At 40.7% G+C, this 18,161-nt stretch overlaps 1 protein-coding gene across 2 annotated transcripts in view; it reads right to left on the bottom strand.

Annotated features, from left to right (window-relative positions):
* Window positions 1–505: 505 nt before the first annotated feature.
* Window positions 506–18,161, bottom strand: part of cadm1a (cell adhesion molecule 1a) — a 300,521-nt gene continuing 282,865 nt past the window's right edge. For both annotated transcript variants that reach the window (XM_066708350.1, XM_066708341.1), the window contains 2 exons: window positions 3,076–3,204; window positions 506–724 (listed from right to left, as the gene is read on the bottom strand). In XM_066708350.1, coding sequence (XP_066564447.1) covers window positions 606–724; window positions 3,076–3,204 — 248 coding nt within the window. In that variant the 3' untranslated portion in view covers window positions 506–605. The remainder of the gene's footprint in view (window positions 725–3,075; window positions 3,205–18,161) is intronic.

The raw sequence follows: 18,161 nt of genomic DNA on the forward strand, positions 1-18,161 counted from the left end.
TTGCATTATCAAATAACACAAAAAAGCCAAATGAACTTAATTCAGGTACACAGATGAAAGAAGCTGCTTTCTCGTTTGCGTTTTCCTTTTCTCGAATGAAAGTCACGGAGGTGTTCTGTAATTTTACTCTTCCAGGAGAGCCGACCAAAAATGGAATATGGAGGGGAGGAGAAGGAGGGTGCATAAAAAAAAATACACACACACACACATACACACACACACATATATATATATATCTAAAAAAAATAAAAAATAAAATAAGAACAAGGCACAGAATTTTCTGCAAATGGTTGAACTAAACTAAATCAAAGCCTTACCAGCAGTTTCTGAGGTGTCAAATGGTGAAGCTCCCTACAGTGATTTCTTGGTAAAGTCTTCCCCCCCCTCCCCTGAGTCCCACCCTCCCACCCCCCCACCCTTTCACTCATACTATTGTCCTCGCTTCTCCTCCAAATGCACAGGTTGTACACAACACAACCCAAGCCCCACCCTAACCCCTGAACCCCCCCCACCCTCCCGCTCCCATCCCCCTTTCCAATCTCAGCCCAGCCCGATCTCAAACCCACCACGTGCCCAGCATAGGACACCTCACAACCTTAGCAGGTCTAGATGTAATATTCCTTCTTCTCGTCCGAGTTGTTGTGACCGCCTTCTGCGTTGATGATGGCGGTGTCGGCGTCGGCGGCGTCGTCCGCTCCTTTGGCTTCATGTGTGAAGTAGGTGCCTGTGGGGGAAACACCGGAAAACAAAGCGTCACAAAACAAATTAACATCAACATTCACTTTCAAAAGCGTTCCTGTTTTTTGGTTCTGTTAAGCTTTGCTTTTTGCCTCAGAGTTAAATTTGCAACAGTTGGTAATCTTTTAGACGGATCGGTTTATAAAACAGACAGAGGAGACAGTACAGACAGTAAAGCATGCCCACAGAAAGACAAGACTCAGAAATGACAGGGAATTGCAACAGCCTTGTAAATACAGACAAATAGATGGACAGACACACACGGGTAGCTTCACACAAACATCAATTTACAGGCAGATTGCTTTTAAAATGCAGGAAGAGGTATCAGATATAAACGAGATCAAAACACTTTCCAGCAGAAACTAAAGCAATGACGTGATTAGCTAGTACCATTCCTTTAACCCTGTTAGGTATACACGCCTACCAGAGCGAGCAGTCCACATTCAAAGTTAATTTCCCTGAACGATTTTTCAGTTTCAATATCTGTGGCCATGACACTCTTAGCGAAATCAATCACCCCCCTGGTAATGGAGGCGATATCCCAGATAATATAGAGGGAAAAACAGACCTGGTGTCTATCAATAGTGAGAGGATTTGAAAGACATTAACTGAGAAATTGATGAATTGTTCATCTTATAGTCTTTTGTAAGTGAAAGCTCTTTCAAAGGGAGGAAAAAAAAAGTTTCTGATTGAAGACAAATGTATAACAGATGATTTTACAATAAATAACACGACTAAAGGTGTGGAAGAAAATACATTTCCACAGAAATCCTTACTGAAACAATAGGAGCTGGATTATAACGTAATTGAAAGTAAAAACGCTCAGTCATTCCTTTATTTTTTAGTTAATATGTTCTGCATATTGGATGTCAAAATAATGCAAATGTTAGAGAATGCTCCAATGACAAATTCTGAGTGGAGGAAATTACATTAAAAATTTAAAACATTATTATTTTGAACCTGGCCCTGTATCTAAGACAATGCTATTTTCACAGCACAAAGTGTCTTGTAATATATATTTATAATGTTTTTTGTTATATATACCGATCAGCCATAACATTATGACCACCTGCCTAATATTGTGTAGGTCCCCCTTTTGCTGCCAAAACAGCCCTGACCCGTCGAGGCATGGACTCCACTAGACCTCTGAAGGTGTGCTGTGGTATCTGGCACCAAGACGTTAGCAGCAGATCCTTTAAGTCCTGTAAGTTGCGAGGTGGGGCCTCCATGGATCGGACTTGTTTGTCCAGCACATCCCACAGATGCTCGATTGGATCGAGATCTGGGGAATTTGGAGGCCAAGTCAAAACCTTGAACTCGTGATTCATCAGACCAGGCCACCTTCTTCCATTGCTCCGTGGTCCAGTTCTGATGCTCACGTGCCCATTGTAGGCGCTTTCAGCAGTGGACAGGGGTCAGCATGGGCACCCTGACTGGTCTGCGGCTACACAGCCCCATACGCAACAAACTGCGATGCACTGTGTGTTCTGACACCTTTCTATCAGAACCAGCATTCACTTTTTCAGCAATTTGAGCTACAGTAGCTCGTCTGTTGGATCGGACCACACGGGCCAGCCTTCGCTCCCCACATGCATCAGTGAGCCTTGGCCGCCCATGACTCTGTCACCGGTTCACCGCTTTTCCTTCCTTGGACCACTTTTGATAGGTACTGACCACTGCAGACTGGGAACACCCCACAAGAGCTGCAGTTTTGGAGATGCTCTGACCCAGTCGTCTAGCCATCACAATTTGGCCCTTGTCAAAGTCGCTCAGATCCTTACGTTTGCCCATTTTTCCTGCTTCTAACACATCAACTTTGAGGACACAATGTTCACTTGCTGCCTAATATATCCCACCCACTGACAGGTGCCATGATAACGAGATTATCAGTGTTATTCACTTCACCTGTCAGTGGTCATAATGTTATAAATATATATATATATATATATAGATATAGAGAGAGAGAGATAACAGATAATCATACATTTAAGAATGATTAATGTAGTAAATAACTGGCATTCTTTTAATATAATTGTCTAAAATAATAATCATAAAATAATAATGTTTGTTATTATAGATACATACTGTAAATATGCTCTTAGGAAACTTCAACAACTTACCTTGTCTCGGATTCAGTAAGTTTAACAATCAGATTGCCTTTTGAATGTCCTCAGTGAGTTGATTTATAGACATTTGTAACGTTTGTAGATGCTTTCATAGGGATTGCTATTCAACATCTATGAGAAAGTTAATTCTGTTGCGGTTCATGTGGCCTTACAGTAAAGTGTACATCAGAAAACCTCACTGCCTCGCGGCCCCTTTGCCCACAGTATTTACCTTTGTGTCTTGCGAAGTATCGTCCAAGGATGATGAGCAGGCACAGCATGGCGAAGACGACCACAGCCACCACCCCTCCTATGACGGCATGGTCCACGGTGCGGGGGACTCCCTCACCTGCTCTGGAGTCTGAAACAAATGGGAGCCCATCAGCTGTGGTGCAAGAATCGCATTGAACAACGCCATGTGGCACCAGACAAAAACAGCATCATTGCTGGTTGGATGAATGCGAATCAGCACAGTTACTAAACAAAATAATCAAATCAATGACATTCACTTAAAGGAATGAGTGAACACAAGTCTCAGAAAAAACATAATGAATGCTATCTATATAACCATTTCAGGCTTATTGTTGTAATCATAATAATAATAATAATAATAATAATAATAATAATAATAATAATAACATAATATAATATAATAATAAGGAGTAGTAGTAGTAGTAATATAGGTGTCACAGTAAATCCATCACTCAGGAATATGAAGGTAAATAACCACGGAGGTTGCTGTGGCATTGAAGCTTTTAACACTTTTAACATGCAACAAAAAGCAAGTTGGTCTCAAGAGAAGTGGTTGCCATACACACTACCCGTTAACACAATACCAGATGCAAGAATCCTTGACTGTAGCTCCAACTGGGCCCATAAAGAAAAATATGATTTCACTCTTGAAGAAATGCTCTACTTTCGTAGTTCCCCCTTGTGTCTCTGGCCTGGTCCTTCCTCACACATGAAAGGCTCAAGTTATTTATTTTTGCCTCAGTCATTCATCACTGAAACAATGCCAGCGGCTGGAGGCAGTGCAGTAGTTAAGGTCCTTGGTTATTTTCCATTTCCCAACAAATCACAGAGGACGTGCTGAAGGCTGACACTTAATGCTAAAGAAACAGGATTTAAATCTAAAATCCTCCACCTTATCTTTCCTTTGCTCCCAAGTACAGTGGATTACACGCAATACTCGCATGTCACCTTTATTCATGTATGGAGAGTAGCCTGCACACATGCATGTGCCTCATCAGTCACATGAAAGCCTGATTAATCTCTCATTCACCAGATGCAGAGAAAATTCTTGACCTTTCAAGACAAATATTGGAACGTAAAAGAAACTTGATGGGTATGTGAAACAGGTACTGGGGTGTCACACTGAAGATAAATTACTACTTAAAAATAGAATGTCTTCTAAAGATTAGGCAAATGTCATTAATGCAATAAGAAGTTGCCTTGTCAGCGAAGCCTAATTCCTTCCATTTCCTGCACTCTCAGTAGATATACCTCAACAAAATATCATTCTTAAAGGGAGAAAGATTTTGGTTTTCCTTATGAAAGGTCTGTATTTAGTTTTATTAAATAAATTGTCTTACATGATCCTGAACGTTTTCAAAGCGTTTTTTTTCCAAAGCTCGCACTGCTGCTGCAGACACCATCTACCAAATTGCGGTCCATTAAGTGACTTAATTTGTCACAAAGGTTTTGGGTGGGATGGTTTTTGTGAAAGGTTAGCTTTCATCTCCATCTGAGGCGTTATATTTTATATTCCCATAGTGACTATTTTATATACCTCTGGCAGTATATGTTATGTGCAGTGGTATCTTACATTGTTAGGGAAGAGTTTTAAAAAAGTGAGGGTTTTGTAAAATGTTCACTGACAGTTCCATTAAAGTGATATACTAGGCATACCTCACAATTTAAACAGAGCAGCACCCGAAACAGTAAAATATTCCAACTTGTACATGATTTGTGAAGTGATATTTGAAGGATCTCAACTTCAATCTTACCGTGCAAGCACAGCTCAGCAAATAAATCTGCCCCCCCCCGCTGTCTCCAGTCAAAGCAAAAGAAATACATTTTGCCCGCAAGACTAAAAGTGCGAATCCCAGTCAATTTTTAAGAAAGATTTATAACTATCTTGCTAAAGAACAGGGCAGGTCTTTGAAGCTCCCAACCCTAATAATATTTGAAGTGTATTGATCAAGTGTACGGATCCATGACAACCAAAGTTAATGGTGGTTTCTGGAGCTGAAACTAGAGACACAGCTTTACTGCATAGAGCATGAGTTACATTTGCTATCAATATCTCTAATTCTGCTGTGAAATTAAGTGTACTGGGAGGGAGATGATGGGGGAGGAGGAGACGGGGGGGACAGACGTGGAGGGCAGGTAAGGGGTTTCCATGTGAAAGCAACATAAACCGTTCTCCCAAATAAAATTAAAATGGGAGTGAAAGCACAGGGGAAAATGGCAAAGACAAACAGTACAGCTTTTGTAATCCAGTGGCACAGTCTCTCACACTTTCCATTTACAACTCGCAATCTCCTGCGCTCATCTCTGTGCTAAAATGGGAGAGCAATGAATTTCCTGTGGGAGATAAAAAAAAAGGAAAACGGCAGGCCGCAACTTATTAGGAATAACAAAGGCACGAAAACACACAGCTTGATGGAAGGGAATGGGCACATACAATTCACCCGTCTCTCCTCATGAATAGCTTTGAAGCAAGACCCAGGGAATAATGCTGCATAGCGCTACCTGCCAAACACAACGAAACCTTACTTGATAATCCTAATAGGTTATTTTGCCTTTAGATTTCCTTTCCGCGGGGGCAGATTCAATTAAAGTCACAAGAAATCCTTCTGACACCTAATTCGCTCTTGTCGGAGAGGAGGTAAAGATGTGCTTTAACACAGTTTCCTATTAAGATGTTAATGCGGACTGGTTTACGCCGGCCCTCTCTGAGCAGCGGTGGCGGCGATGGCAGGCCAGTGCAGAAACAAACAACAGCCAATGGACGTGACAAGAGATTTCTCTCTGCTTCAACTTAATGTCTTGAGTCTCCCAATTCTAAAAGCCGAGAGCAAGGCCTTGCAGCCGTCCCCCCCTTCCCCTGCAAGGCCCTGAAAGCATGGCAGTGAGGCCCCCTCTGCTCACTTGGTCTGACTACATGTGCTTGATGCTAATTAACCTAACGAGACAAATGGACTGCACTGTGGACAAGATTGTTTCCTATCCTCCTCCAGTGCGGTTCTCTCGTTGGTCTGAGGCAGCCTACAAGCTGCCAGAATGACTGCCAGTGATTGCCAGAATGAATTCCCTGCTAAGAACGTAACCTCCTTCTGGGGTTCATAAAACCTCATTCTAAGTCTTCAATCAAGGACTTCAAATGTGTGTTATGAGCTGTCTGTCTTCATCTCTACATCCCAATCTGTAAACAATATTTCACTTCCACACATTATGTCAGCATGTCCAGATATGTCCACTTTTTTAAGACACGACAGAGAGTCAGGCATATAACCATAAAGGACAACATTCAGTCAGTCACAACTAAAGTAGGCCCCGCAATTAAGAAAGACTTGTGTCAATCTGTTTATAGATGCAAAACGATTTGTCCTGTTATTTCAGAATGTCAATTTGTGTTCCATTTGAAACAAAGACCTTTTATTTTTTATTTAACAGCCAGTTGCCATGAGGACAATAGTCTGAGTTCTTATTGTAGTACCATCAATATTTAACAGACTAATTCTGTATTTTAATTAAATTTTCCCTAGACTGCTCGGTTAAATTAAATTGACTATTTAATGATATTATATGTTCTGCTCCACATGCTTATAGATGAAATATCAGTGTCATAAACTGCATTTACTTGTACTATTTTTAACTGAAACAGATAAAAAAATAATGGAGACTACGAAACTGGAGAGCAAAGTATAGGTTTACACAGAAATAAAATAACTGTGTAAGTAGCTGCAGGACCCACTGGTCCTCCTCTCTTGTTACTGACCACAGCTTCGCACAACACCCATCTCTGCAAGGTGTTAATAACTGAGCAGGAGCTAGTCCGGAGTTGCCAGCTTCTACCTTTCTCACCTTCCCTGACTGCCAACACATGGTTTCTCACTCCCCGTGAAGATCAACTCCCTACAAATGAAGACCGCATTCAATGCCCTCCGAAACTGCCAGCTTCACAGCAGAAGAAAATCATTACAGTGTTTGACAGGGCCACTCCTCTCTGTTGTCGTTGCCATGTGCAGAAGTGCAGAAAGGCAGAGAAAGGCGTTTTAATTTTTGCGAGACAGTTTCATGCCCCACTCCACGAGCAGAAGGCAATCTTACCTGCAAACAACAAGCGAACGTCTGGGAAGAGTCACAACACTCACGGTTAGATTACATCCAAACTTTGAACCACCTGCTAATCACAAATTAAATTGCGGTGCTTGATGGTTGATTGGTTTCCATTCGGTAGAAGATAGAAGATGTGCCAGGCAGATTATTTGCAGTTGGTGAGTGGGCACAGGTTTGATATAATCTACATATCCATACCCATATCTATCTAAATTGACCGATGGATGGATAGATTGACAGATAGAGGTGAAAGAACTAAGGCTGCTCCCAATTCAAGTATAATCCATTCCCCACCTTGAGAGAGGAGATGAACCCAGGCATGTTATCACCAAGGGTACTTCACTCAATTAAAAGCTCTGAAAGGATATGGCCTTATTGCAGAATTCAATGCTTTCGAGATGCTATCGCATCGACATAAATGAAGCACAAAAATGAAGAGCCTAGATCAGCCCTGCTGGATGTTTCTTATGGCCCCCCATGCCATTACTTTTAAGATTCCAATACAGATGGAATGGTTGTGTGATTGAAGTCTATCTGAGGAAGACAAGCATGAAAACACCTGTTGCAATTTGTTTGGGAAATATGGTTTAAAACAAGTTTGAAATCCAATCTCTGAAATTGTTTTCTGGAAGGCAACGATTAACAATGTAATCATGACGAATAACTACACCGGACCAAGCTAGCACTTCAGTGAATGAACCACCGCCAGTTTCACCACAAAAACCAAAAAGGGAAGCTCTTCTCCTGAACTCAAGCCATGCAGCATAAGTATTGGCTTGTCTGAGGCAGGCGGTCACCAGAAAAACACAGTCTAGCAGACAGCACCATACTTCCAACAGTGGTAGCTCTTATAATGGTAATTCCTGACAACTGCATACCGTGCATCTTTCAGTCATGGAGTCAGCTTGCGGATAACAGATTGAATACAAAGTTTCACTTCCTGGCTGCAGGAACGGATATTATCATTGCAATCACAGTCATTCCAGCACTAATTTGTCTTTCACTCGCAGGCACAGTGTGAAACAATCCTCATCGCCTGCCAACACCTATATTGTTACAAATGCTACTAAAGGTAAATAATAATACCACAATCTACCTCAAAAATACAGAAATCAAATGAAATCAGGGGTTTAATGGTAGACCAGAGCACAGTTCATGGGTACTTGTCACAGGTAACATTCTCAAACACAGGCATATTAGCCTTCAAATGAGACAGAACCGCTGTGAGGTGGGGGGAAGAAAAGACCCTGATCAAATAAAAAGGCTTGTAATAACATAGCGAGAACCAATTAGATACTGGATTCTAAAGGCGCCAGCTGCGTTTTATTAACTACCGCAGGTACTAAAATGGAATGCAAAAGTTCATCTGTCAATTACTTTTGGAATAGAACATTCAATAAAAGCTGTATCTAATGTTAGACAGGTTTAGATCGAGATTATATATCTGGATGGCAGCTGTAATGTTACAGGAAAAAGAAGAAAGAAGAAGGAGAAAAGGATTTTGTGTCATGAAAAGATTAATTTAAATTCACTCAAGTCTAGCAATGGTTTCTTCTAGCAAAGGTTTTTCCTCTCAAACAAATGCAAAGGTACGCCCAGCAGCATTTTACGAAAATAATATACATAAAGAATTTGCAGCTGCGTAACTCCACTGGTACTTAATTTTCATGCAAATCAGCGTGGCTGGTGCTGGATCCTAAAAGGGGCGACTGTGTAATTTGTAGTGCCCCCACAGTCACGGCCATTAGTGAAACCTGAGCACTGATTTCAGTCCAAGTGTAGGAGCAGTGCAGGGTTCTAATTGTATGGAAGAGAGTGTAATAAACGATCTATTTCACAGTACCTCCAGCTTGACTACGAAATCCTACATACTGAAGTGATGCTTGTCTCCAATGACCAGTGCCCTGTCTATAATACTGGAGTGCGCAGATACCTGCTCGACCGCAGAGTTCACTCACCTCCTCTCCCTTCTCATATCAGAATATTTATTCTGAACAGTTTGTGTAATCAGTTATTCAATCTTATCTGCAGATATAGCTGGGAGGATGTTGTCCTTGACAATCTTTAGACTACCTCCTAACTTAAATTATATATATAAAAATGTACAGGAAAACAGTTCATTTTAAAACAGAATAATTCCAGGATGGATACAAACAGGCTGCAAGGACTGCATAACTATCTTTCAAAGAAAACTAAATGTCACTGTCAGTGTTGACTGAGCTGCTGAAATCCCAGATAAGAACATTCCCAAATCTATTGAAGCTGTAATGTCCAAACTCAGCTGTAAAACCTGAACTGCAGGACAAAAATATAAGTTTTATCAGGACAACAGATAGGCTTTTCTCTACAGAGATACTGCAAATTCCAAGCCAAGGTGGGGCAGCCTTTTTCCCGAGATCCTTTCAGAAATGACTGCACATGTATCAAGAATAACAGCAACCAGCAGATGAGTGAAGGAGAGGAGCTCAGTGCACTCTGCTCAGCCCGTTCTTACAGTCCCTTCATGTTCAGCCTCCAAATCAGGCTGCGAACTAGCTTTCCCACTGTAAGTGTTTTCAGTTGGTGCTCTAACAGCACAGATAAGGTGATACTCTTAAAAGGGAATATGAGATTCATTCAACCACCAAAAGACATGACCCCTTGCTTCATCTTTTTCCTGTTTCAGCCTCGCAGCAGGCTGCCAGGAGATCATAGGGTTCATACGCCTGACCTGGGGCGAACTGGGTTTTTCAACAGGAGTGTAAAAGCAGAAGGTCTGCTCTCTGAAGAATCCCTTTGCAACAGCGCGCGACAGAAGGAAAAAAACGTCATGTTGCTCGCTGGCTTCTCCGGTGCTCCTCGGATTCTGATCTGACAATAAAAGCATTTGCATAGTAGTGCCTTTTATTTGAGAGGTTCATGTCTGTCCTATTTCCCTATTCCTCAGCCCCTGCTGCATGCCGTAGTCTACTTGTGTGTATCCTGGCCCAAGTGGCTGACAATAGCTTTGTTGTTGTTATTTAGTTTTTTCCTGAACTGTTTACATCACTTAAAAAATAAAGCACATAAGTGATTTTCAGCTGTGTTCTCTGATTGCTACTTTCACACAAAATGTCCTTTAGAGTTTGGTTCACTTTCTCCTACAGTCCCCCTCCCCCTCTGCCTTCTCCCTTTATCTGACTCACTCTGTCTCTCTAGATGCTCTTCAATAAGTCAGTGGGCTTTTTTGTGTGTGTGTTGCACTTCCTCAGGATAAAGCAAGTTGTTTTTACAGCTCTAGACTTTAGCATTCATTGCCAGATTCTAACAACCTTTTAAGGGAAGCACATCCACATCATATGCTACCACCCCTGGTGAACAATTAAAATGATATTTGACTGGTCTATTATCATCTCTCTTCTCTCCCTCTTTATTGTCAAGGAGATATTTACTCATACCGGGTGTTAGAGGCTGCAGCTGGCAGACGTTTTCTACTGCCCTTGTTTAAACCTAGAAGTGTAATCCCAAAAGCAACATTAGCCATAAACACACAAACACACACACAGACACACAAATACCAATATACACACAGCTGATGAAGATACAAATCCGTGACTAAACAGCAACAGGATGAATCTGCAGGTCTCCAAGAACTGCAAATAAAACTTCCCATTTCGCTCCTATAGTCTTTGTATACTCAGTTACTTTCTGACCCAATATCCTCTGCTTCTTACCATTAGCGGGATTAACATCGACTGCAGTGAATGACGGGCACCCTCTGTGAAACAGACTCTGTTTGCTGTGCAAGATGGAGGTGCTGTTTGCAGACACTGATGTAGTTAAATAATGTGCAAGTGAATTAAATTGATTTTACATTTTCAATTTTATAGTCTACCTATTTTATCTCAGCTTTTGATTCCCAAGGACACGAGCTGAAATTAGTTGTAGGGAATATGTTATGCTGTGTATCTGTGTGTGGGTAGGAAGGGGGGGGGTGTTTTCCAGATACCTTAGTAATTTTCAACACTGGAACACTGGCATATTCTCACTTTCTTTTAATTTTTCCTTTTTTTTTTAAACCAAGATCTGTCTAATGTCTGCAGCAGCCAATGTTATTAGGATGGAAGAAAGCATGGCATTTTCAACCCTAATTCCCAGTGATTAGTTCTAATTAGAAAGACAGAACCTTGTGAAACAGCCAAAACCTGAAAGCAGTGCTGTTCAGTAGGAGAGCCATGCTGGAGCCATCAGTATGCAGGCCCTACTGGATCTGTGCTCTTTTCCCTCTCTGTGCCTGTTCCGACATGATCTTCATTACACAGAGCCAAGCCTGAAGATTGTTACCGTTCCCTGAGTCTCTTTACAGAGGCATCAAGGACACACTCGAACAGCTGCTCCATGATTTTAAACAGCATGGAGGGTTAAGGTAGCTGAAACTGGGTGTACGGAGCCAAATATTTTACTTTGTATCAAACGAGCACCCATCTCTCAGGCACCAAACAAAAATTTTGCACATGAAATCCACATGGTATAGAATAATAAAGCAAGGAATAAAGGTCAGAACGCACCTTTAGAGCAACACATGAAAATTCACGGCCTGTAACTGTACAGTAAACTTCTGGGAAAAAATAAAAAAATAAAACAAACAAATATATAAATAAATATAAATAAATTACCGTGACTATCTAACATTATAAATGTATATGTGTCAGGTTTTCTAGGTTAAGGTGCTTTAAAACTGTGGGAGACCGTGTTAGTTTCACTAGAACTCTTATCCCTGCCTTGACAAAATCACATTTCATGCCCAAGAGAGATCTGAAATCAGGCCTCCAAAAGGCAAAACTCATAAGTTAGTGTGACAACCCCATGCGTATTCCCTCTCTCTGTGAGAGTAGACCCAAACACCATGGGCCCACTGCAACTTCCCTGCACTCTGTTCAGCAGAATCTATTATCAGATGAACCAGATCAAAAGATGAAGATCTTCTAATCAGAAATTAGTAATTAGAAGTGAACCATTCCCACTCCTGCCTTTTTCTGTGCCCCCTCCCCCCTCACCACACAGTTGCAGCAGGAATGCCTGGTGCATGGCTGGCAAAGGGGGCTTTGAACGGCAGAGTGGGGGTGTGTTACGTCACTGCTATACAGTACCCGCACCCTTCTGCCTCAAATAAATCCAATTAAAACCTCAAGTGAATCTAATTAAAAACCCATTAAACCTATTTAGCGATGTCTATTTAAACACCAGCTCCTGCATAATGCATCACTCTGTTTGTGAACAGTATTTAACTAAATACAATTAAAACTACTTTTACACTAGCATTATTCCACGGGATGCATGTGGGTCTTGCTTAATGAGTACTTGGTAAACAAAGCAGGCAGATCTTGTCTCCCGTTTGTTTATCGAAAAACAATGCTGAATGTTCAGTTGCTGTTTATCCCCCATGAGAATACATGAAGCTGAGTTTTATATATACATTTATATATACATTCACACACACACACACACATTTATATTGATATGTTTATATATATATATATATATATATATATGGTGTTTAAAATGAACATCCACATTATTAAACTCTTGCTTCAATGCAGTGCCATGCGACTGTGAAAGTGTGTAGCAAAAGTCTGCTAGGAAAGTAGGGTAGTCTCTAGTGCTTGACCATCTGTCACCAAACATAGCGCCAGTCTTGACTTCAGGACATTTAGAGACTGTTATCACAAGTACTTAATTTATCTACAGTCTTGTTTCCCAAAACATTTTGATACTTTCTTGAAATAAATTACTAAATAATAATAATAATAATAATAATTATTATTATTTTTATTTCTTGGCAGACACCCTTATATAATAATAATAATAATAATAACAACAGTAATATTAAAAGACAAATGTTATCTATGGTCCTGAACAGACTTCCTAAACGTGTACATACTGTGTTCATAGTCACTCACTATATTTAACTCCGGATTTCTATTTATTTCCCCCTTGCTTGTAACAGCATCCATAGGCGCTGAAAAGGCAAGAGTGTTTTGTAGCCGCATTGTGTATTAGAACACCCCATAAAACACACAAACTCCCAACTCTGTTGTAGTGAAGTGTAGGTACAATGCTAGCAATATAAATATATAAAAAAACCTTGGTTTACTGCTAAATGGGCCATCCATTGTGAGTTACCACTGCCCCGAATTCACTCAGCAGCTTTATTATTAGCAATTACTCAAGAACAGAGTCCGGCTTAAGTCTGTCCGTCAGCACTAAATTTAACAAATTTAACACTATTTAATCAATGCAGCTTTATGGGGGTTTACAAATCAGTGCTGGCAAATTTAAGAAATGACGTCAATAAGCCTTTCAGAGTGTGGTGTCATTTGTCATTCTTTTTACAAGCTCAGATAATTACATTAATATTATGCCTATTGACTAAATGCAAGCGCATGTAAAAAATAAAAAAAATAATATGGAAAAAAACATCACAGAAGCTAGTGCAGCTGACCAGTTTCATAGCAGTAAAGCTACTACCATTGCAGGTTAATTGGTTGGGTATTTTCCTGCAATTAAGTGGTGTTCACAGATGCAGTGAGAAATGTAATTTTCATAACAAACTACTTTAATAATTCAATGATTACACTGAAGTGCGGCCTGTGGAAAAAGACAAACACAGGTTCCACTTAATTTCCTCCAGTGAGTTCTCTAGGGTCCCTGTAAAAGGTTTCCAGTTAAACTCATTAACACCTAAATTACTTTACAAATAAAGAACTCTAATGTGGCTGAATGGAAAATGAAAATAGAAAAAGAGGCGCCTTACTTTTTAAAATACCAGGACCACTGAGAATAGAGGCATTTTACCTTTGTGTTTATGCATTGGACACAAGCATAATGGAAACCTATGCGGTGTCCTGCTCCTGTTGCACTTGACCTTTGCTTTAGCCGTCACACTGTCACTTTTTAACAAGCGTCTTTGGTAAATAATAAATTAAAGATGGAAAGAGCAAGATTTATTCTTCTCAAACTAACCAAGCAGAATACCTTTTCAACATTAAATTGTCATGAGTGTCTATTTTTGTCACATTAAAAACCTCCCCCCCAACTGATTTTGCTACAACTGTGCAAATGACTGGCACATCCTATGTAAATCAGGGACAATCTGAGATTTGTAACTGTGGCAACAAGGTGAAGCAGTAAAATTACGTAAATCAAACGAGTCGGCTAGTTAATTTGAGTACAAATTTAATTTTAGCCTTCGTGAAACATAAGTTATACACTCTGTCCGTCTTGATCAAAACATGCAGTGGCCCACGCACACACAAATCAATGGGTGTACAAATGCCACAAAGGAAGAAAACTTTAGTAATACTGCAGGCGATTACAATTCAATATATAAGTACAACCGACCAAACAGTTTTGAATGTATTTAAAACCAGAAGCACTTTCCAGTATCTCCCGAGGGTTCGATATTCCAGATGCTTTCATTCTATTTGATGTCGTTCAATACATAGCAACGTGTCTGAATTTAATGTCAAAAATGCACAGCACTTATTTATTTCTTTATGTACTTTCTGAACAATGACACCTGTTTCCTTGGTTGTTTTGCTGAAATCACTACAGGGTTTCATTTGAGTTTTAAGCTCTCTCTGACAGACTTTTTTGACACCTGAAAGTGCATATGTATGTATTGAATTACATTTTTTTACATTTGAGTTTGTATCTTTGGTTCTCTGGAAAAATACAAGGAAAATAATAGGCGCTTCCCTGGTGCTCTGTGGGGATGAGTGCATCTGGGAGGAAGAGGGAAGAGAAGAGAAGCTGTGATGTGGAAAAAACGAAACAACAAGAAAAATAAAATGAATAAAAACCGGGAAGCTGGGAAGACAATGCACACTTTCGGGAGGAATAAACCTTGAAAATACAAGGTTAAGTGCTTAAGTTTCCATGACATGGAATCTTCTGTATAGGTCCCTTAGAAAATTTTAACAAAATCTCGGGTCAGAGAACACATTACTCCTCTTTTGGAGGCCTCACACTGGCTGCCTGTCAGATTCTTCTTTTGACATACAAGGCTCTGCATGGTCTGGCTCCATTTTACCTCACTGATCTTTTCTCCTTCTTCACTCCCACCTGTATCCTTCACTCTACTGTCCAGACTGCTGTGTCCCTCCTGCTCTCTACGGGTGATAGGGCTGTTTGCTGTTATGCCCCTGAACTCTGGAACTCCATTCGGCTAGTAATCAGGGATTTGGTTACCTTAAGTGGTTTTATATCTAGTGTAAAGACTTACTTTAAAAAAAACAGGCATTTTCCTAATCTGTTCCTTGTTGTTTTTACTTCGCTCTGTTAATTGTTAATTGTGGTGGTGTTGTTTCTTTCCTTGTTAAATCCTTTGAGATGATATTGCTGGTAAAGGTGCTATATACAAAAAGCTGATAATAATTATTTTATTATTATCCTTGGATAACAGGCTGGTTGCATGTCTGATGTGTAAGATCAATGAAACAAGCAGAGTCGGATCAATCCACTATGTAATGTAAGATGAGCAACCAAACCTGGGCAGAATATCTGCAAGCAACCTCTCTCTCCGCACACACAACAGGCCAATTCCATTATCTAGCTTTAAGAAAATGAACAAAAGAAAACTATAAAATAAATTCCATAGACCATGCAGAAGCAGGGCAAAAGTTCCTACTCACACCCCCCGCCCCACCGAAGTCCAGGCTGTGAAAGGGCAGCAGCATGGGGAGACCGTCGCATTTCATGGCCACTGATGGGTGCCTAAATAATGCAAGGAGGCTTTTGTGGTCCTCATGTGGCTGCAATGTGGACAAGACAGACAGGATCTCGCCACAAGCCTCGTGGAAAAAATAAAATAAAAAAACCCAACACGAAAATATAACGGTAACACGATTTATCCAGGGTTGAAAACAAATGGTGGAGTAATAGCTAACAGGGTTAACTTCAAATCCCCCTTTATTCTCCCAGCTGTCTGTTTATCATTTCAGCTCTATTGCCGCCTACACAATCCAACCCTTTTCTGTCACACAGTGCCTGAAGCTTTGTCGTTCCTCTACTTAAAAATGACTCCCAAAGATCTATATTTACAGTACAGGAGGGAGACAGAAACTGGGCCAAGAGTCCATATTGCTGAGGCAGAGGGGCGGAGGTAGAGGAGGACGCAGTCACCAGTCTGTTTACCTGTACCGGCTGTCACAAATAACGACTGCTGCAAACTAGAAATAAAACATGCCACTTTTTTTATTATTATTTTATGAATACCTCCAAAAACGCAACAATCCAAACTCTGCACATGCATAGCTTCCCTTGCAGAAATATCCTATGGGCAAGTGATATAGAAAATGCCTATGGGGGATTATCCAGTAACCTACAAAACAAATGTAGGCCATCCCGTTCAGAGGAGAACGGAAGCATAAAATGTCTTGTGTCAGAGTGCCATAGCAATGGCGCGAAATCTTTAAAGACTTTTTCGTTCCTCTCTGTTGTGAGATTTTCAGTGTTAAGCACCAATAAGCACAAGCATTAGAAAGACATAACCCGAGTTTTACAAACCTGCGCTGTAGTTATTTAACCTTTTACCAGGTTACACAAATCAATAAAGGCACGCAAATCAAAACAGGCCCTAATAACCTGCCCTTCACATGTCCTGTATGGTATCGCAACACACATGAGAAGAGTTAACTGATACTAAGAAACACGCAGAGATGACAAGGCAATAGCCCCCAGTGAAGTGAGCAAATACCCTGAAGAAGAAGACATCCTTTAATGAAGTGTCCGCCTGATTTCTCTCTTCTCTTCTTTTCTTTTTAAATTCACACATTTACTAACACAGATTCCCTGGGCTCTGCCTCTCTCTTCAATAGGAGCAATGGTAAACAGTAAACTGCTGCCTGAGCACACCACATCTAAACTCTATTTATATGCTTTATTCCACCTGGAATTGGTTGGAGAAAAGAGTTAGTCATGGGTATCTTCTTTCATAAGGGACTACCGCTAGCGAATGCTGAAATACCCACACAGTGAGTCCCGGCAAAGCAGTGTGCACTGGAAAGCCGGCGCAATTTTATGAATTCGTTCCAGTTTTTCTGCAGCTCCAAGAGTCATGATCCCAAGATGAGCATATTTTCAGCCCTGTGTTTATGATTATAATGAACAAGGTAATCAATTTTGTTGTTGTCTGTGCGCTCATCAATCTTTTATATCCACAACTGAGCCGAACAGACGGGATTTGATTTGACAAGCCAGAATTCGCAATAAAGTACCATTGATTAATAGCTCAATAGCAGGGGGTAAAATAAATAAATACATAAATAAATAAAACACGTAGCTGTGTCATGGCCCTCAATTATGGGCTTTAGATCTTGTGTACATCTATATATAGATTCCACTGATAGATACAGTACATTCGTATAGATCTCGTTCTTGCCCAGATGTGAAGCACAGGACTCAGCCTGCCCCTGTCTGTTGCAGGCCTTGAATGCTCTCTTTGGGACCCTCACACCTCCAACATCAGAACAGAAGAAAGATCTCCAGCAACAGGAGGTCATCCAGCTCACCGTGTTCACCGGGTTTGCGAGCAGCTCATCGAAAACTCCTCTACACTGCTCCTTCACTGTTTGAGACGACGGGCATGTTTTAAGGGTGGGGGTGATTCTACTATTTCCTGCTTTGGTTTCATCTAAGAGAAGCATTGTCCTTTATTTATTCATTTCACACGGTGACCAAACCCGAATACAGAATTTTAAGCGAGACCTAACTATTCCATTGTACTGCCTTCCCTTTGTCCGTCTCTATTACTCATTTCCAAAGGTCGGCGGTGTTTAATGCTCCAAGCCTGGAGAAGGTATCCACCTCGATGTGTTTATTTGTTCTTACATAAATTAGAATGCAGCTCCAGTGGTGCTCCATGCCTTGTCTATTTCAGCACTGGATTAATGTAATTCCCTTTCAGCTGAGGTGCTCATTTATTAAGACTTCGGTTTACACAATAGGCTTCTACCT

Source organism: Amia ocellicauda, chromosome 1, assembly GCF_036373705.1.
Source record: "Amia ocellicauda isolate fAmiCal2 chromosome 1, fAmiCal2.hap1, whole genome shotgun sequence".
Taxonomy (NCBI): domain Eukaryota; kingdom Metazoa; phylum Chordata; class Actinopteri; order Amiiformes; family Amiidae; genus Amia; species Amia ocellicauda.